General features: G+C 41.3%; 1 protein-coding gene across 2 annotated transcripts in view; it reads left to right on the top strand.

Moving 5' to 3' along the window:
* The window catches only part of ACSF3 (acyl-CoA synthetase family member 3), a 69,996-nt gene that overhangs the window by 27,072 nt on the left and 20,910 nt on the right, over window positions 1-22,014 (top strand). The window contains exons 1-7 of one of the 2 annotated variants that reach the window (XM_075281929.1): window positions 1,469-1,495; window positions 4,222-4,978; window positions 6,754-6,909; window positions 10,971-11,125; window positions 12,245-12,390; window positions 16,134-16,246; window positions 17,111-17,237. In XM_075281929.1, coding sequence (XP_075138030.1) covers window positions 4,331-4,978; window positions 6,754-6,909; window positions 10,971-11,125; window positions 12,245-12,390; window positions 16,134-16,246; window positions 17,111-17,237 — 1,345 coding nt within the window. In that variant the 5' untranslated portion in view covers window positions 1,469-1,495; window positions 4,222-4,330. Of the gene's footprint in view, window positions 1-1,468; window positions 1,496-4,221; window positions 4,979-6,753; window positions 6,910-10,970; window positions 11,126-12,244; window positions 12,391-16,133; window positions 16,247-17,110; window positions 17,238-22,014 lie in introns of those variants that run through there. The other variant, XM_075281931.1, reaches the window with a different exon arrangement.

The following is a 22,014-nucleotide window of genomic DNA, read 5'->3' on the forward strand; positions in this document are numbered from 1 at the left end:
ACACTTGAAAATGAGGATGAAATGCGTTGTGTGCTACGTTGGATATTTTTATTCTGGATGTCAATAAATAATATCCTTAACCAGTTTGTGCACACAGAGTTTTTTCAGAGTTTTAAGTGAGTCATTCTTTTGATCACTGACAACAGTATATAGCTGGACAGCTGATGACGTGGATGCCTCTGCTGCCACCCTCATAAGGTGTATTTAGTTGTTGAGGTTTTCACAACCACATATTATTAACCATATTTACCTTGCCCATACGGGTTTTACGCTATGTGCTGCTTGTTTTTATCTCTAAGTAAATAGCATATCAGGCACCAAAAATAACTGTATTAATTGCTCAGGAATGGTGAGAGGTAGAGAAAAAATTCCAACTGTGCCAGAATCAGGTGAGCAGCACCTAATAACTAGAGTTGGTGGAGATGATGAAAAGTCCTCTTTAAACATCACTGAGTGTTGGGGCCATTATATTATATGTGGGGTCACTGTGGAGTGGCATTTTATTATATTACTATATGTGAGGGTCATTAGTTGACATGAGGAGGTAGTATGAGAACGATTATATTACATGTTGGGCCATTATACTACTGTTGGAGCACCTAGGAGGTCATTACATTGCTAAAGACTCCAAACAAGGCCTTATTTTAATAACAATTCTAAATGACCACTACTTTGGGGGTACTCGGTTGGAATATTTTCTCAGTACGTAGTACTTTGCTTAAAAAGGTTGAGAAATACTGGTCCAGAGCATCAGCCCTAGTGATCTTGTAAGTGAGGTCTTCAACCCATGGAGGTCCATTTCTTCTACCCACAAAAACCTAGAAACAAGAAAACAACCCATTTAACACTACTTTAATTTTTTGAGTCCGAGTTAAAACAAACAAAAAATAAAGATCTTAACCAGAGGAAAGTCTAGAATTCCATATGACACCCATAAATGTAACACCCGTGAATGTGACAGCCTTGCGGCAACAGTGAAGGTTGTCCACGTATTTTAAATATTCCGCTTATCAGACTTCCCCCATTTGTCACACAACCTGCACCCGCATGTCCCCCTATTTATGACACACAGCCTGCACTCCCATGTCCCCCTATTTTTCACACCAAGCCTGCACCCCCCATCATTGCCTCCAGCCCATACAGGTTGTACCCCATGTGCCCTATTTCTTACATAGCCTACACCCCCAGATCCCGCTCTTGCTCACACACAGTCTATACCCACATGCCCCCCTCTTGCTCATACACAGTCTGCACCCCCAGATCCCCCTGTTGCTCACACACAGCCTGCACCCTAATATCCCCTATTTCACACACAGCCTGCGCCCCCATGTCTCCCTCACACATCGGCTCTCCGCTCCCAGCAGTTGACTCTTGCTGTTTACACCGCACTGACCTGTACACTCCAGAATAGCTCCGCCCACGCAAGAGTCTGATCACATGGTCATGACGTCATCAGAGGTCCTTTAGCCGACTAGGAAATAACTTCTAGCACAAGGTTAGCGCGTCTTCAGTGTTGTGTGTGTGGAGGACTGGTCGGGTGTTGAGCTCACACTGACAGGCTACAGGCTGTGTCTGCTGTACATACAATATTAGCTACTACTGTAACCCAAGTCACTGCCTGTATAGTCACTGCTGGGGTGCAGGGCTGCGGTGTCTATGGCTAGTGCAGGGACGTGCACTGGGTCTGTGTCTATGGCTAATGTTATAGAGGAGGTAGCATCACACAACCAGGGTTTTCTGCATTGGATCAGCTTGTAGAAATACTTGCTCTTCCATAACAGTTGTCTTCAGTGAGGGCAGAATTGATTCACACGCAGTGGGAAGAAAACGCAATATGTCAGTGTTCAGGCTTTGCCTTGATGTCAGAAATTGTGTCTGGTGGCCACGTACTGCTTAAGTGGGTGTTCACGCTTGTGCCCGTGTCCGTCCGCCAGGTCTCCGTCCTACTCCCCAGGGAAACTGGATAGGAGACGGCTTCCAGGCTTCCATTTGTATAGATTTTTAAAGCAAACCCGCCGGTGCCTGTATGCAGCTTCTCCACAGGGAAACCTTTTTTTTTTTTTTTTTGGACAGACACAAAGTCCTGCATGTCCGACTTTGTGTCTGTCCAAAAAAAAAAAACCTGTTTCCCCGCAGAGAGGCTGCATACGGACACCGGCGGGTTGTTTTAAAAACCCATTCAAATGAATGGGTTTTAAAACTGACCATAGGGAAGCCGTCCCCTATCCAGTTTCCCCGGGGAATAGGATGGAGACCTGGCTGGTGGACACGAGCGCAAATGTGAACGCCCCCTTAGCCCCATGGAATAGAGCCATGAGTGCATGTGGAGCCATGGCTGGTAAAATCAGCAGTGTGGACCTTAAAGCAGTTTGGCCCTTTATCCAGATCGCAGACGGACCCCTAATGTCTAGTGTCTAACCCTCCCCGGCATCCGCCTCTCTATTACAGCGGATGCCGGGTTTGTATTGGCGGCCCCTTCCCCCCAAAGGGTAAACTACCCCCCCCCCCCCGGCTCACTCATGTGCACTTAGCCCTTCCTCCCTCCCCCCTGAGAGCAGCAGATACATCACTTGACTTATGACCAGATAAGTCAAGGGATGTGTAAAAAAAAAAAAGAATAAAGTACGATAGTGGACAAACAAAGCAGTTTTGCTGAAGCAATGTATTTAGGAAAAGTCTTACATTCACATTAACAAGCAGTATAGATAGGATCCTTGTGATGGGACAACCCCTTTAAATTAACCCCCCATGGCTTACAGCTCTAGTTAAGAGGGCAAGTGTTAAAAAAAACCCAGGCATTTTAAAAAATATAAATTTGAAGGATCAGCTGTAGCCTTTGAGAATTACAGAGCGCTTAAAGGGGTATTCCCACGTCGCATACTCACCAGTCTTCGTTGCTGTAAATTCTTCTTTCTTTCGGCTTTGTTGCGTCATTGGTGGACGGGGTCACATATGCAAAGCCAGCGGCAAGATGCCGCTGGCCCTGCATGCATGCTCATAGACCAGTCTAGCCTTCACAATGCGAATACAAACCCGGCATCCGCCTCTCTCTATTACAGCGGATGCCGGGTCTGTATTCACATTGTGAAGGCTAGACTGGTCTATGAGCGTGCACCCAGGGCCAGCGGCATCTTGCCGCTTGGCTTTGCATATGTGAATACAGACCCGGCAACCGCTAATAGAGAGGCGGATGCCAGGGAGTGTAGACGCCTGCCCAGATGCCCTCAGATAAGCAGATACATCACTTGACTTATGACCAGATAAGTCAAGGGATGTGTCAAAAAAAAAATGAATAAAGTAAGATAGTGGACAAACAAAGCAGTTTTGCTGAAGTAATGTATTTAGGAAAAGTCTTACATTCACATTAACAAGCAGTATAGATAGGATCCTTGTGATGGGACAACCCCTTTAATACAAACTGTAAAAGGGAAATAAAATCAGCTGAAATACATAATGAAAGATAGGTGGCTATAGAAAGCAAAACTAACCCCAAATAATAATTAATAATAACCCCAAATAAGGCACAAAGAAGAAGTCAGGATGGACACAGGAACAGGATGGACACAGGAACAAGTTGGCATCCCTCACAACACCAAGCTACTAAGTACAGTGCAGTCTACAGAGGATGTATATAGGTTACAAGCAGTCTTTGACAGACTGAAAGTTTGAGCTTTCACAAGGCAAATGAGGTTCAATGTGGATAAATGTAAAACGATGCATCTGGGTAAAAATAATCTGCGTGCAATGTCCTAGGGGGTGTAAAGCCAAAGGATTCACTGATGCAGAAGGACCTGGGTGAGCTTGTAGATCATAGGTTAAACGACTGCATGCCAATGTCAATCAGCTGCTTTAAAGGCCAGCAGGATATTGTCATGTATTAAAAGGGGTATCAACTCATGGGACAGGGATGTACTATTACCACTTTATTGTGTCATTGGTGTGGCCTATCTGCATTATGCTCCTGGCTTTGGCTAAGAAAAAAACACAGCAAAATCTGCAACAAAAAAAAAACTGTTTCGACAACGTGGGACCTCAACCTAAATAAATATACCTTTAACAAAATAGTCCTACATCAATATGGATTTAAATCTGAATAAAATAATCTATTCAATGTCCTAATTTTATGGTGTGTGACTAAAAAAAACTCAGTGTTATTATCTGCTTTATTGGTTTATATAGTTGTTTGATATATTATGATATGATTTTTTATTTTTGTTATAGTGCGAATGAATCCACCTTCAATTGCTCATCATGGTTCATGGGTGAAATGAACTTGCTCTGCTGTTCTTCTTGATTTAAGCCTGTGTTCCATTGTAAGAAGTTGGTTGAAATGGCTACAAGATGTCGGCTCTTATTATCCACAGTAAGATTACATTGTCTTCGTACTCTTTCCTACTCTCTTCATACGCCTGTATCCGGCCAGACACAGCCTTGTGCTCCAGTGTTCTACAGGGCACCAGCCTATGGTAACAGAACAGCATTGATTGACCAATATGGACCTCATAGTTACCAGGATTTATATCTAAGAAGTATTGCTCTGTCAAGAGAAATAACACTTCTCCTGGGGAACCCTCAAAATGACGTTCCCCCAGAAAGAGTGTCCTTCCTTTGTCCTAATGATGCCTCCTATGTGGTGTGTCAATGGGCAGCCTGGATGAGTGGTGCCATTGCAGTGCCACTTTATAAAAATCACCCGCCTCTTGAGATAGAATACATTTTGAAGGATTCCCAGAGTGCACTGGTTCTTGCAGAGACTAAATACACAGATGTGATTGCTCCTCTGGCAGAGAAGTTGGGGATTGCAAATATTACTGTACCAACTTTTGTGGAACAGCACAACACTACAGAACAAGTGGAAGGTTTGGAAGCCCACATTGAGCTGGATTGGAAAGACAGGGGAGCTATGATTATTTATACCAGCGGAACCACTGGAAGACCTAAAGGTGTCCTCAGCACCCACCAAAACCTAAGTGCTATGGTAAGAACAGAAAATCACCGTGCACATCAGATAGGTCACCCCATGCAGTCATGACAAAGCTTGCTGCAAGAAGGACATCTGCTCTTGTAATGGGGCACCATATTGTGTCTAAATCTTTGTATGGCTAAGGCCCCACGTTGCAGAAACGCATCTTCTTTTGTTGCAGATTTTGCTGCATTTTTTGGAGCCAAAGCCAAGAATGGCTATAGAGGGAATGGGATTATTCTTATACTTCTCCCTTCTGCTCAATCCACTCCTGGCTTTGGCTCAAAAAAAAGCAGCAAAATTTGAATAAAAAAAAGCTGCGTTTCTGCAACGTGGGGTCTCAGCCTATCTCTTGTGCCTGGACAAACAACATCTATGGAGTTGTTGAAAAATGGCTCCATAGAAATTATAGGGGTTTTACTCAACGTCTTTCTTTTCCAGTTAAGATATTTAGCAATATTTTCTCTATCATGTGATCGTGTGGCATAATCAGGTGACTACTTGTCTACCAAATCTGGCCTGTACATGCTGTGCAGAGGAGAACCAAAGCCCTAAGTGATAAAATGGTTATGTCATGTGACCACAAGGATAACATATCACAGTTGTTTGCCCTACAGAGAACTGGAATTGAATCTCAATGGGGCTACACTTATGAGTATAGTCTATTATATGCAAAATATCTTCCTTTATAGTGACCACCAAAGGCCTAAATTCGATTTCCAAGATTTTAAGACATTTGCTTATGAGCAGGGAAACAAAACAAAACTTGTACTCGCCCATTATATCTGCCCATCCTGCAGCAATGATATAATGTGCTTCAGTCATTTGCTGCTGCTGCCAGCCACTGGCCTCGTTTTTCATGCTTGCTTGTGTTGTGAACAATGTACATGGTGTCATTGCTGCAGGAGTGGCACAGGCCACAGGAGTGGTGGAGGGGATTCACATATTTCTTAAATTCCCAGAAAGCCTATATGAACACTGAGACAACTGATTGTCTTCAGTGTTAGGCTCCGTTTCCTCGGAGTAATGCGCTGCACATTCAGGCACATATACACGTGTCAGAGTGTGAGCGCTCAAAACAGATCCCATTCACTTCAATGTGTGCCGGCTTACAGGCGCTACACATTGAAATCAATGGGAGGCTTTCTAACCCATTGATTTCAATGTATAGTGGGCATGAGCCGGCACACATTGAAGTGAATGGGATCTGTTTTGAGCGCTCACACTCTGACACGTGTATACATGTCTGAATGCGTGGCGTGTTACTCCGTGGGAACAGAGCCTTATGTGAGCCTCTCCGCTTCCGCCCCACTGAGTTGGCGTGGGAGGGAAAAGGAACTGGACCTAATAGTCCTGGGGTTAGATGAATACCTAATTTGAGAAATCCTTCTGTTAACTCTGGATTCCTATGTAAGGTATGTGAAAATGGGTTTCTAAACCAAACAACCACTTGAAAGTTTCCCAATTGGTCAACTGGAAGAGGTTGTCACCTAGCTTTTTACATGCTTCTGAGTGGTCCGTGTGCCAAGTTCTATAGTTGATATATGGCAATTGATCGCTTATTAACTGCTGTGGCGGGGTTGTCATTCAGATGTCTGGAAAAGGTCAGTTCCAATCATTTTACAGAAGAAAAAAGATTTTAGGTAGAACTCACTCTTGGAGATATGTGTCTTCTTACTACATGTTGATACGGATGTTATTTTAGACACTTATTATTCTGGAAGTTGAAAATATTGTCTTATTTTTAGTAATTCTCCACTTTTGACCCTGACTCTGTTTCTGTTATGTAGGTAACTGCTCTGGTCGATGAATGGTCATGGACTAAATCTGATTGTATTTTGCATGTGCTGCCACTGCATCATGTTCACGGAGTTGTCAACAAATTGCTTTGTCCTCTTTGGGTAGGAGCTACTTGTATTATGCTGCCTGAATTCTCTCCAGAGAAGGTAAGAAGAACTGAGTGTTGGGTAGACCTTAGATGTTCTACTCAGTTCTACTTTGGCTCCGTCCCCTCTATATTTCCACACCTCAGCTCCAGCTGTAACTCTGTCCTTCATAAGAGCCTGCCAGGTCTTCTCATACATTATTGTGTATAGCAAAAGCAAAAAAGAGATACTTACCACCAATCTTTTCTGACCAAAGTGATGAGAAATAGGGCTTATGTTACTGGAGGGATTTGTAACATGGAGAAAAGATTTAGTTTCGCTAGATAATTAGTTCAAACAATGGAAACTGCAGATCAATGTTTCCTAATGTAAAATAATTCAAATTAGCAGTTCTTTGTTAGCCAGGATTTCAGAAGAGAAGGATCTAGGAGTTGTGATATCAGACAGCTTCAAAATGATGCTTGAATGTAATACCTAGAGAAATATACAGGTTGGAAGAATAGAGATAGTGATCATATCTGGAACGCTTTTTCCAGTTTTGAGACCCCACCTCCAAAATGATATAGAGAAAATAGAATGGCTGCAAAGGCAGACTACAAAAATGGTTGATGGACCGAAACCAAATATTTCAGAAGAAACTAAAGGAACTTAAAGGGAACCTGTCAGTGTGATTTGGTACACTATACCACCCACCAGCCCTTATGGACCAGGGATTTAGTGTCCCAGATCACCCAGTTCTAAAGCCAAAAATAAAAAAACCTATACACATCCTGCTGCTGTACTCCAAGTGCTGGTGTAATTCTTCAGTGAAGCCTGAGAACACCTCAGCTTCAGTGTGCATGTGCCAGACCTCCAGCGCATACGCAGTGAAGGACAGCATAGGTGACGGGACCACCAGGGATGGGTTTGATGAGATCAGCAGGGAGTCTTGAGCTGCAGACTCCACGGCAAGTTCAGCAGAACGCTAATTTTTTCAGTGGCTTTACAAGTAAGGATTATGGTAAGAATGAGTCCATTGCTCAAGCCATATTACAGACACTTCAGGTTGGAGAAATTGACCTGTTCCATGGCAGTATGGAAGCTAGGAGAACAGGCTCAGTTAGCAGCAGCAAAGCTCCTATAATTCAGGGGGAAAAAGTTAGCGATTCTGAAAAAAAACATTTTTCCAGACTTTCCCTTTAGTAGAAAGGTTGGAAATCACTGTCAGACTGCGCTGAAGTCCTTTACAGGTGGATGCACAATGTTTGGCTATGTTCACACTACTGTTGTAAGTCCGCTGTGATAGGGTCTGTTAAAAAAAGGATTAAAAGAAAATACTGTAGTAAAAGCAGACAAAAATCAATCTGTTAATGTCCAATGTTATATGATCTGTGTTTTTTTTGTTATGATTCCTGCACATAATAGAAATCCATCATAAATGTATTTGCCATAGACGGTAATATTGGTAATATTAAAGAAATAAAGGACACTTAACCTCCTGTTATTTTCAATAGAGCCAAAAGTCCTGCTCCCCCCAGTATTGTGTCTGCCAAAACTACTCACCTATGATGTATTTCCAATGAAAATGGATGACAGAACAAATCTCATTGAAATCAATGGGATTTTTAACGGATGAGTTAGATAATAACAATGATATCACACCAGACAGCCACTGTAAATTTCATTTGGGGTAAATGTTTGTAGGACGAACACATGACTGTCTCTCACATGTATAATAGCGTTATTATTTTACTTTGACATCTACAGTCTACAACGTTTCTTATTTTTCATCCTTTGATGGTATTGCATAAGTTAAGACTAGAAAACTGTTCCAAGGCTTGTGCGTGTGAGTCCATATGTGCGAGTGTGTCTGCTTGTACAGTACTGCGTCTTCCTTGTAATGCTGAGTTAAGTTGACTTGTTCTGTCAATTAAAGGCTTTGGTCTGGCCTTGATCTGTGAGATGACCATTACGTGTGGTCTAAACACTCAGCATAGATTTTCCAGCATCCGTCTTGTCGTCCAGCTGCGCTGAATTAAGAGGTTTCTTGGCGGTTTTGATGTCTCTCTCAGCTGCAGTAAAGCACGTTAATACTTGCAGTGTTTTAGAGAGAATTGTTCTGGAGCAGCGGTGTGAAGAACAAGGAGGAGGGGAAGGTGATGGAGGTTCGGGAGGGGAACTCTGGGGAATATAAAGCCTGGAGTTTTATACAAGAACACTGAGGGCGTCCATGTGCTGAGGCGGGAGAGATTCACCTTTAATCAGTCCCTGTGAAGACTTCTGCTCCTGGCACGGCGCAGGAATGGCTTGGCCTGTCAGCCTCTGTTAGCTATCACATATGTTAGTGGCATGAGAGGAGGAGTGGCAAGGGGTTTATGAATGTACTAAACATATTTGGTCAGCCTATACATATACACCCTACAGCTATACTATCTTCATGTATTACCTTGTCTTTGTCCATAAAGTGTTTATTCCTTGCTCACATTAGCAGTACATTTGCTAAGCTTATGGCAAAATGGACATTTTATGCATCAGTGATGCCTTTCATCTTCTATAGCAGACTCCTACTCTAACTGTTTAAAGGGCTTGCCCAATAAGAGCAGCGTGCTTCCTGTAGTATATTAGGTGAGCACTAGTTATGCCATTCCACTTGACTAACTTTCCTTTACTCTATGAGCATGCAGCCAAAGTAGATCTGAATTGATGACACCATAGAAAGTCAGAGCAGCAGCAGAGGAGGCTGAGCATGGAGACTTCCAACCCGTGGATGTGTTCTGCAAAGTTAAAGTGCGCGCTGCTTTGGGACCAAGGGTAGATTATAATAACGGCAAAATGACTTGTAGCCTTTGTGTCCGAGTCTGAAAGAGGGCTCAATGGCAAGTTATTACCCATTTGCCCCCATTATAATACAAACTCATAATCAACCGTAGCAGCATCCACCAATACAATTGATTTCTTTTGCAGGACATGGGAGTATTTGTTGGGCGAACTTTGCAACATTCTTCTTACAAATATTTCCAAGGTAAACCCAGCAGTTTCATTCAGAACAAACGTCAGAACCAGAACTGCAGCTACTATAATCTTGGGTCATTACAGACCCCGCATTAGAATTAGCTGAGGCCCAAGAGAAGTAAATAAACATAAAATTGTTACCTCTATTGGGCTCCAACATGGACATCCCATTTTCTTCAGGCCTTTTCTGGCCGCCTGAATGAGATCACAGCCCGCTGAGGGCTGTGTTTGGGCATGTGGTTGTTAAAGCCATTCAGGAGGCCTGATGAGGACAGGGAACTACACCAGAGCTCAGGAAAGGCAAGTAACATTTTATGTTGCCTGGTCCTCTACTAATTATACTCTGGGATCTGCAAATTTTAACATTATGCTATGTGGAAGTCAGCTATGGGACATTATACTATGTGAAAGGACCACTATGGGACATTATACTGTGTTTGGGGCTACTATGGGATATTATACTGTGTGTGGGGCTACTATGGGACATTACACTGTGTTTGGGGTACTATGGGATATTATACTGTGTGTGGGGCTACTATGGTATATTATACTACATGGAGGGCTGCTATGGGATATTATACTGTGTGTGGGGCTACTATGGGATATTATACTACAAGGAGGGCTGCTATGGAAAATTATTCTGTCACTTGGCTCTTTATTGTGTTTTCCTTTCTGAACATCTCGGAGCCCATCGTACCCTTAATCTGCCTCTGCATGGGTCCATCATCTACAGTATACATTAAAATGTTTATACAATGTAGTGAATGGTTTTGTATAGCCGTTAATTTATTGTATAACTTATAACTTCTTTTGTGTTATAAAACTTGTGGTATTTCTGTGAACCAAATGCCAAAGACAAAAACTCAATGTGTCTGAAGTAGATATGCCAGCTTTCTTGTTCCTGTGTCATGGGTGCTCCTTCATGCTGCGCAAAATAACTATTAGTGGCCATAGCTTATTGGGTCTATTACATGTATAGACATTGTCATAAGTGAAAGCTATCCCGTAACTTATAAATTCATTACTGCTATCATGAAAGTACCTACATGAGACTGGAAGATCAGTATATAAACATATAATTGAAAAGAGAAATGATGAATATACCTATAAATTGTTCTTCTTTTCTGTAGGTATGGGAACACTTTCTAAGCGTGGATTCACCCTCTATCAATGTTTTCATGGCTGTGCCGACTATCTACAGTAAACTGATTGAATACTACGACAGTCATCTCACTAAGCCAGGCGTTAGGGACTTTGTGAAGGCGATGTGCCAGCAAAAGATCAGGTTAGTATAGTAAGTTATTATTGGTATATCAGTATCAGTAGTATATGTCATAAATATTTGACAACCCAAAATGGAAGCTGAGGAAGAGCGAGTAAGGATCCTTACTATACTATGAATACACTATGACTGTTTATGGATGGACTTCTCCTTTGGGTTGTATTCTATATCCTAAAGGAAATATCTTGGGATTTGTATGTTAATTATACAGTAATGTTAATAGTGGTCGTGTGACATTTGGGTTCCGCATTGATCACATTGTTTCTTTCATTCTATTTATTGGCTATTACTCTAACCATATGTACATTTATATAAAAAAAATAAAAATAATTTTTTTTTGTAAATATAACATTTCCAGAATTTTAAAGGTTTTCTCTAACCATCTTATAGGTGTTTGGTCTTGATTGGTTACCAATGGATAAACCACTTACTATGGTATGGCAGTTGTCATGATTTCCTTATTGTGGACAGGTTATCTTCTCATACATGTAGTGTCCCTGTTTGATAACTCGCCCACAATAAGTAAATAATGGCTAGGTTTTTGGCAAGTCCCAGATCACATAAAGTTTCTGCGTTATCCATTTGACAATTGATGAAGACAAAAGTCTGTCACCTCTAAGGGCTAGTTCACACGGGAATTCTGCAGTGCAGACGGGATGCTGGTGCAATGCACGCTATCCCATCATGGCTTTCCGCTCCGGATTAGGCCTAAATGAATGGGCCTAGTCCGGAGGGGGCTGTCGCGAGGCGGACGCTGCGGCTGAAACAGCCGCGGAATCCGCCTGAAGAAAGGGCAGCTCGCTTCTTTTTTCAGTGAGCGGCATGTTGCCGCTCACGGAAAAAAGAGTGCTATTCGTCTACATAGACCGCTATTGTGAGGGGCGGATTAAGACGTGGATTCAGCGCCAAAATCCGCCCCCTCTTGTCTCGTGTGATGGATAGAGAACATATTTTAACCCCTTCAAAAATTTTATTTATTTATATTTGTAAAAATGTTTAACTTTTAATTGTCTATAAACTTAAATATGATTATGTTAATTGGAAAACCCTTTTAAGGTCAATGCATAGTAGAATTGGTTATGAATTTAAACCTACTGTGAATAATATACTGTATGTTCTCAGGTTAATGGTCTCTGGGTCATCAGCTCTGCCGGTGCCAGTTTTGGAGCGGTGGAGAACAATCACTGGCCACACTCTTCTGGAGAGATACGGTATGACTGAAATCGGCATGGCTCTAACAAACCCACTCAATGGACCACGTGTACCAGGTAACTAACCATGTTCTCATATTGAGGGCGACTGCAAGATGTTAAATATCTTTCAGCTTGTACATGTCTGTATCTATACACGGTATGTTCTTTACCGTTTTTGTAAGGTGAACTGTTACAGTAAGTTTAAACACAGTTTTTAGGGCAGATTTTTGAGGCAGAATCGTCTTGAAATCTGCCTCGAAAAGCATCTCCCAACTCAGCAGGAGTCAGACAGATGTTTTACTCTAGCTGATTTTTGCCGCTAAAAGGGAAAAAAACTATCCTGATCTATAATCAGGTGAATTCTGCGTTGCAAATCCCATTGAAGTGAATGGGAGGCAGAAAATAAACGCTAGCATTTTTTTTCCAGCGATTTTTGCAAAAAACGCTTCAAAGAAGCCTTAGTTCAGCCTGATTGGGATGTGTTTGGTCCAAACAAAACTGTAGATGAACCTCACAAATATTGTAATAACTGGAATGAAATAACCTATATGAACAAAGTCATGTTGAGTATCCATATTGATGTTCGGTTATTTTTCGATTAATCGTCCAGCCCTTATACCTTCCCTTTGGGTTTGCAAGGAGAAGAAAATGACCTACAAGTCAAAATCAATACAAAAAAAATAGTTATTACAAAGTCTGGTTTTAATGTAGCGTTTAGCTCTGAAATGTTGTCCATCATCTTCCTATGCAGATAACCTCACTTTTGAGATATTTAGGGATGGCATGTTTGTTTGCACTCAGTATTCCAGCTCTCCTGCGCTCCACAAGCACTAGACTGATTAAAGTATCATTAAACCTAGCATCAACACATTATAAAATGCAACATTATACAATGAGCTGCTCGAATCAGGTACACGGATCTATAGAAATGATATGCGAATATGTGACATCAAGTAGTGATCATGTGAGGCTGCCAGTTTTCTGGACTTATTGTCAGTAATGCCATTGAAGAACACAACAGTCAGCCTCTTCCCAACCTGTGATAGCTGATATGTAGACCATATACTTCCTGATTGCCTCTTTTGAGGGGATTGTCAAGTTAAAGGGAACCTGCCTGGTGTTTTTTTTCCTTCCATATTGGTTCCAACATGTGCAGCATCAAGTGATGACCTTTCCTTTGGTGACCCCCACTAAGATTTCTGTTCTTGAAAAGTCAAGTTATAAGCTTTTAAAATCTTAGATTGGCAAATGAAAATTTACCTTAAAAGGGTGGTCCAGGAATTGGACAAACTACGGAGGCCAGAGGAGATATATCATATTCACTTGTCTTGGCTCTCTGTTGTTGGCTGCTGCTGTCCCTTCAATCTTGCACTGTTCCCTCATCGCTAGAAGCCCTGCACCCCTTATGACCAACCTGGATAGGAGATGGTGAGGTCAATGGTTGCTCTCCAGTGACCGCTGAGGAACTGATTAACCTCTACGGTCATGCAGGGCACAGATCTTCTGGCAACAAGGGCACGACATGAGACAGAACGCACAGCAGCACTGGAGGTTTCTTACCTCCCTCCGTTATTTGTCCAATTCCTAGTCACTGTGCAGGGAGCAGCTTCATCTTGTCTGTAGCTCTGGAGGACCTGTCCTGTATTGCACTGATTTGAATAAACACTGTGTAATGCTTGTTTTCTCCTGTGGTGGCACTGCAGGGAAATCAATCACTCACAGCTTTACCCCCAGATAACTGCTGGTCTCTGGAGTTCATAGCAGACATTTTGTGAACAGCTTACTGTTACAAGACTCTTCTAACAAGTGGAGATCTCCTTTAACATAACTTTTAAATAATTTGACTAATAAAGGATTCGCAGCTGCCGTGTACGTCTAGTGATTCTTGTCTCCAAAAGAAGCAAAAGAAAAGCAATATTTACCTTCCCTGGTCCTTGTTTCCCATTATGCTGGCTTTAAGCTGCGTGGTCCCATATGTGTAAAGTTCTAAGCTGGCTATACACCTTAGTTTTTTGATGGTCACCATGTGGTTGTTTGATGGTAGGATCATCCACATGAATGATTCCACTCTGAACTTTATCGTCTACACTTCTGTATCAGGGGGTAGCGTAAGAGAGAATAAAAACAAAAACGGTGTGAGTCTGTGAAAATTGGCTGATCATATCAAACGCTACTATTTTTGGCTGACTGTCTGCCGAAAATATCTAACACAGTTGATCTTCTTTTAGTAGACAGATGTCTGGCTTTGGCTGTCGCGAACAGTCGCTTGCGGCATTTTCATCGTTGATTTTCAGCCGAAATACCCCAAATTGGCCATTTCTGCTGACGACAGTCTGCTGTGTGTGGCTGGGGGCATCTTTCTGTTTTTTTAAAAAATTTTTTTATACCAATGCTCACCATGTTGTCGATACTATAAAATACAATAGGTCTCTCAGCAGTCCTGTTTTGTAAGTGAGCTGTCGATAGGGTTAATTCTGCTGCATTTGCCTGAGTTTCTTTTCTTTCTCTCTCTCTTTCTTCACGCACAGAGCGATGAATTATTCATGGGTAGCTCACGCCTCGCCGGGTCTAATCAGCGCTTTAATTGGAGGTTTAGATCACAGTTGGCTAATGGCTGCTCCAGCGGGGACCTGGCGCATTGTGACAGGCGGATCGCAGTGTGTCTTATCACCGGCCTGTCTCAATCCTCCCAGGGCCCCTCCGTACACAGCAGCATGTGGACCCCCCTGAGCCTAGCACATGCAGCATCCTCAATTACACAGCTCTGCTCTCACAAGCAGCCTCCATATAGGGGGGTGGGGGGACGTGTGCATCAAGGGCGCACGGCTGCTGGGTTTACTGAGAGTATAGGAACAGAGTGCTTTCCAGTTTTAGTTTAGCGATGTATTAGATATGTATCAATATCATGCTTCCTTTTCCTTAATTTAAGTTATAGTAATATGAATTATACAGAAATTTGGACATCCTGCAGTTGTGTGCATAAATGAGGTGCAACATGAGCAGTAGAATCCCCGTACTTATCAGTTCAATATTACATATACATACCCTTGACCATAACACAATGTTAAAGACTTATCTGGTCATACAAATGCATGCTACATAGTTGAAACATATTTAAAAATGATGATGTAAGTCCCTGTCTGTATTAGTAGATTTTATTAACCATTACAACAGTGTCCTGTGTTGTCCGGTGCCATGTGGTGAATATGTGCTGGTATCTGAAGAGTTTAGAGGGGTTTTCCAGGGTAAAAATATTGATGACCTATCCTAAGGATAGGTCATCAATATCAGATCGCAAAGGGGGGGGGGGGTACCCAACACCAGACACCTTCACCAATCATCTAATAGCAGCTGATACACAGAGAATGGAGCAGGAAGCAGACAGCTCTGTTTTTTCTGTAGTGGCTAAACCAGGTTTCTGTAGCTTGGTTCCCGTTCATATTGATGTGTAATCATATGCAGTAACCTGGCTTGGCCACTACACAGAACATAGCTGTCTGTCTTCTGCACCATTCTCTGTGTATCAGCTGCTGCTATCAGCAAATTGGTGGGAGTTCTGGGTTGGACCCCCGCTAGTCCTCAGAATATTTAGTATGGAAAACCCTTTTAACCTTATGTTTTCACAATGCAAAACCCACATAGTGGTAATAAGGTCACAAAATCCAACACCAAAGTAGCTACATTCTTGCACCTGAGTTCACCCATCAGTTGTCCTCTCCCACACTATTTGCCATGGCTAGACTTATGCCCATAAGGAACTACAACATGCAATATATGGATCATATATGTTAACACTCCACTATTTATCTACTTGCCAGGGTCAGTGGGTAACCCGTTACCAGAAGTAGATGTCCGTATAGCCAATGAGAACCCCCAGAAAGAAGGAAGCTGCTATACTGTTCTCGCTCAAGGGAATGCTGCTGGCACAAAGGTAATGGCATAATGGGGGGCATCGGCAGAAGTTTTCAGTGCGTCATCTATGATCTACCCCATCTCCTCCTGTAGTCACTTGATCACTTTCTGGGAATCTGTGGATGAAATAGCAGATTATGAGAAAGAGAGTTCAGTTGAGGTTAATACCAAACAGTTTCTCAGGAGAGATGAATATTCGGTAATTTTTTTTTTTGTTAATTATTTTTCTTTCTTTCCACATTTCCTGTAACTTCGTAAGGCGTGTAAAAATCAGCAGGGAATGATATCGCTTCTTGATTTTATTTATTCTTTCAACAGATGGCTTTAAATGAAATGACACCATCGCAACTTGTTGATTTTTTTTACTCCCTGCAGAAATATATTACCAGACACGGAATCAGTTCTGGAATAATTCCTTGCAGGAGTGTAGCGTTTGCAGGTTGCAAAAACAAATATGTATAAAAATTTGTGCACAGTCATTTTACACAGACTCTTAAATGTAGACAGTAAGAAACAAGCAGAAGTCCCTGTTTATTTTATTTATTTATTTTTTCCACTGCCATTGAATGGGTTTTTCACGCCAACACAAGCAAACAGACATACAGGATGCAAGTTTTGTGTTATTGTTTCTCGCCTTTTCTCTTCAAACCCCCTCCTTCCACCCTCACCCTTCTATTTCTGCCAACTGGCGCCAGTCTGTGCCAAGACTCCCAACTGGCAGATGCCGTGCGCAGCAGATGTTTTCCTAAAGATGTGGGAGCGTTACCAAAACTGTAGAAATTGTGCAAGGTCAACACCAGCTGCACATATGGAGTTATTTTTGAAGGTTGGGGGGCATATCTGTCTTACCTGGCATTGGTTAATTTCAAGTGTTGCTTTCAAGGTCTCCCCAGGTTTTGAGGACAGAGAAGGAGAGCTGCAGGTACAAGGCCCGGCTGTTTTTAGAGAATACTGGAACAAACCACAGGAGACAAGAGAGGCTTTTACTCCAGATGGCTGGTTCAAGACAGGTAGGAGAAATGCTTGGAGATATACAGTAAGACCAGAAAAAGAAAATTACAATAGTAAATGCTACAAATATTCTGAAAAAATAAATAAATATATATTTATTTATTTATTTAGATTTTTACTTCTTCAATTAAGTTCATTAACAAAGTGTACAACTGTTCAACTGTTTGGAGAAATTAACCAAGAACAATTTACGTAACTCAACACCTCCACTCTAGCAAGTGGTTTCTACAAATGTAACAGAAAATGTCACTTTTAGTGACTACATCAGTCTCAGAATTATTCAACCCCCTGAATAGAGTGCTAAGTGCAGCTCAGTGGTTCGGTAGTTAGCACTATTGTCTTGCAGTGCTGCAGTCCCGGTCTAAGATTCCTCTTGGAGTTTGTATGTTCTCCCTGTGTTTCGGTGGGTTTCTTTTAGGTACTCCAGTTTCCTCCCACACTGCAAAGACATACTGATATGGAACTTCTATGGTGGTCCCTTCAGTGAGTGATGAGAATATTTGTAAAGCACTGCAGAATACTTTTGTGCAATATAAGTAAGCAAAATAAATAAATACACATTTTGTACACATGTACAAATCAGATGTTACATAGTTTGCTTGAAAAAGGACGTGACGCTATTAAGCCCAACTAAAGCAACTAAACAAGGGCTTCATTAGTTACATCAAGTGAGTGAAAGATAAAACACATCAAAGATTAGGATTGGTTAAGTCAATACAGTGGTCCAGAAACATAAGAGAAGAGTTCACTGCCTTGCATAAACAAGGCAAAGGCTACAAAAACATAGCAAAGGTACTAAATGTTCCTATAAAACATAGTTTGCAAGTTCAAGATTAAAGGAACACTGGCTATACTACACAGGTATAGCAGAAAGGAAGCTATCACTGGCTGCCACCAGATTCCTTAGGAGGTGGGTGATCAAAGACCCTTGAGTAACTGCAAAACACCTGCAATAAGATTTGATGGTAGTAGAATACACAGGAAGGTGTATTCTATACACTGAAGGTCTTCAAGCCTGAACTCTAAGACATACACCACTACTGATCTTAAAGCATAAGAATAGTTGGCTCCAATATGCTCAGAACCATATAAATAAGCTACAGAAGTTTTGGTATCCTGTTTTCTGCATCAATTAAACAAATAGACCATTTAGGTCTATGGATCAGCAGTGTCTCCAGAGGAGTATGAATGAAACATAAACTGAAAAGAATATTTTGCCGTCATAAAGCATTGCCATGGTTTGGTGATGCTCTGGAGCTTGTTGGATTTCTGTGACACTGGAAACCTGCGGCTTGTGGCGGGCAAGATGGGTTCAATCAATTAACAGGAAATCCTAGGAGAAAGTATTATGCCTTCTGTGAGGAAGCTGAAGCTTGGACATCATTGAACCTTTCAACAGAACAGTGATCCCAAGCATACCTCCAAGATTTAGTTACAGAAGTAGTCCTGGAAGATTGTGAAGTTGCCCTCACAGTCTCCTGAAAAGTCTAGAATGTCTTTGGTGGTGTTTGGAGAAGATGTCTGCAGTTCACAGACCCAAGAGTATTAGTTAAACAGAGGTCATTTTTCATAAGGAGTGCCATAAGCTGGTGTCTGTCTATGCATCACATTTCCAGTAGCTCACTGTTATGAGGTGTTCAAAAGGGGTGTTCTACTTTTCATAAGGGGTTGAATAATTCTGAAATGCAGTAGTCAGTTAAGTGGCATTTTGGAGAAAATACTTGTTAGATTAGTTGTTTTGGGTTAATTAACCCCTTAGTGACCAGCCTATTTTGGACCTTAATGACCAAGCCAAATTTTGGAAATTTGCCCTGTGTGACTTTATCAGTGAATAATTCTGTAACAGTATAGCGCATCCAAGCGATTCTGATATTGTTTTTTCGTGACATGTTGTACTTTACTGAGAAGGTAAAATTAGACTGATATAACTTGCGTAAATTTATTTAAAAACTCGCAAATGCTGAAAATTTTAAAAATTTTTCAATGTTTTCCATTTTTAGCTGCGATATCTCACATATACACAATAATACAGGGCAAAAAAGTTAGTAGTTATATACTTCCAAATGTTCCTTTTGTGTTTCAAGCATATTTGAAATAATTTTAGCATATTTGAGTAACTTAGACAATTTACAAGTTTATCAAGTTTATAAGCAAATTTTGGAAATTTTGAGTTTGTCATTTTTTCCTGTACCAAGCTCTGTTTGCAGACAGGAATTGGTGGAATAATGACAGAACCTCCCATTAAATGACCCAATTTGGAAAACTAGACCCCTTCAGGTATTCTTTGAGGGGTTTAGTGAGTATTTTGATCAAATAAATATTCTTTTGCAAGAATTATTACAAATGATGAAAAAAATGACATTTTCATTTTCTTCAAATATATGTCATTTTAAAGCCAGTTTTTTTGCACACAACACATCAAAAAGAAGAAACACACCCCAAAATATATCACCCCACTTCTCCCGTGTTAAAATATGTCCATTTTGTGGCCTTAGTCCTATGTACGCACATATAGTAGGGCCTAAGAGGTAAGGAGGGCCAATTGGATTTCAAAACACAAATTTTGCTTGCAGATATTTTAGGCCCATTGCACATTCAAACAAGATTTGAGTTACCAAAGCAATTGAAAACCCCCATAAATGACCCCATTTTTATAAACTAGACCCCTTAGGGTATTTATTGAGGGGTATAGAGAGTACTTTGACCCCATAAGTTTTGAGAAAATGTGCGTCAAACAAAAAAAAAATCATATTTTTTACACAAGTGTCATTTTATAGGCAGTTTTTTTGCACATAACACATGAAAATGAAGAAAAACACCCCAAAATAGATGACCCCATTTCTCCTGTGTTCAAAAACGTACACTTTGTGGCCTTAATCCTATGTACGGATGCACGGTAGGGCCCAAAAAGAAGGGAGCACCAACTGGATTTCAAGACACAATTTTTGCTTCTAAATGTTTCAGGCCCATTGCTCATTTAAACAAGATTTGAGTTACCAAAATAATTGAAAACCCCCATAAATGACCCCATTTTATAAACTAGACCCCTTGAGGTATTCATTGAGGGGTATAGTGAGTATTTTGACCCCATAGGTTTTAAAAGAATTTGCGTCAAACAAAAAATTCTCATATTTTTTTACACAAAAGAGTCATTTTAAAGGCAGTTTTTTTGCACACAAGGCATGAAAATAAAGAAAAACACCCCAAAATAGATGACCCCATTTCTCCTGTGTTCAAAAACGTACACTTTGTGGCCTTAATCCTATGTACGGATGCACGGTAGGGCCCAAAAAGATGGGAGCACCAACTGGATTTCAAGACACAAATTTTGCTTGCAGATATTTCAGGCCCATTGCACATTCAAACAAGATTTGAGTTACCAAAACAATTGAAAACCCCCATAAATGACCCCATTTTATAAACTAGACCCCTTAAGGTATTCATTGAGGGGTATAGTGAGCATTTTGACCCTATAGCCATTTCACAGATTTTACTAACCTTGGGATGTGTAGGTTAAAAATTACTAAAATGTCCCTTTATCCCCAAAGTTTTCATTTTCACAAGGGGTTAAAAGAGAAAAATCCCCCCACAGTTTGCATTTTTAACCCTTGAGTGTTGCATTTATTTGGTTTCCAGAAATGAAATTGCGGCTGATAATGAGAAGTTAAAAATGAAGTTTTCCAGAGGTTCGCCATTTCAGTATCTGATATGTTGTGCCCGACTTATGTCAGCAGAGATACACACTCCAAACACTGGTAAGCGGGTATCCCGGGCACAACAGCTTTCAGAGCGTTCATCTCTGATACAAGGTGGGCACAATATATTATGCACTGAAATGACAGATTCCTGGAAAAATGGTCATTTTCACCTTTCACAATCATCTGTGTATTCATTTATGGATAATAAGTTATAGCAACATTTGGGGGTTAAAAATGCTCTCTGTACCCCTGGATAAATCCTTCAGGGGTGTAGTTTCCAAAATAAGGTCTCATATCAGGGGATTCCACTTTACTGACGCTTCAGCTCTGCAAAAGTGTCATGGCATCCAAAAACCAAACCGTCTGTGCTCCAAAAACCCAATAACCCTTCTTCCCTTCTGTGTCCGGCTGTGCCCTAATATCAGTTTATACCCACATATGACATTACGTACGTTATCCCGGGTACACCAGTGTCATACATGTGTCATACATGGGGCATAATCTGCAGTTTGGGCGCACAGCAGGGCGCAGAATGGAAGGAGCGCGATGAGGCTTTTGGAGTACAGATTCAAATGTTTGGTATCTGGACACCATGTCATGTTTGTAGAGCCTGTAAGGTACCAGAAAATTGGATTCCCCAAAGGAGTGACCCCATTTTGAAAACTGCACCCCTCAAAGAATTTATCAGGGGGGTGTAGTGAGTATTAGTATCCCAGACGTGACTGCACAGCGGATGACGAAGAGGGAATATATAAGCTGTGCGAAGAACATTGCAGACACCAAATTCCCTACTATGTCCCAGTAGCTCCTATGATTGGGGGAGTCACTCTGGGGGTCACTTCTGGTGTCTTTTCGCTCATAAGCTTTAAATCTGGGGTGTCCCCTGATATTCGCTCGCACAGATTATATATTCCCTACCTGCCGCAGCCAGTTGTGTTCTAATGATTTGGCGATTTTGGGGTTGTTTGTCTTCACATTACTAGATGCTATATTTTCTTTATTTTTCTGGTTACATGGCCATATAAGGGCTTGTTGTTTGCGGGATGAGATGCATTTTGTAATGACACCATGTTTGGGT

Source organism: Leptodactylus fuscus, chromosome 7 (genome assembly GCF_031893055.1).
Source record: "Leptodactylus fuscus isolate aLepFus1 chromosome 7, aLepFus1.hap2, whole genome shotgun sequence".
In the NCBI taxonomy this organism is placed as follows: Eukaryota; Metazoa; Chordata; class Amphibia; order Anura; family Leptodactylidae; genus Leptodactylus; species Leptodactylus fuscus.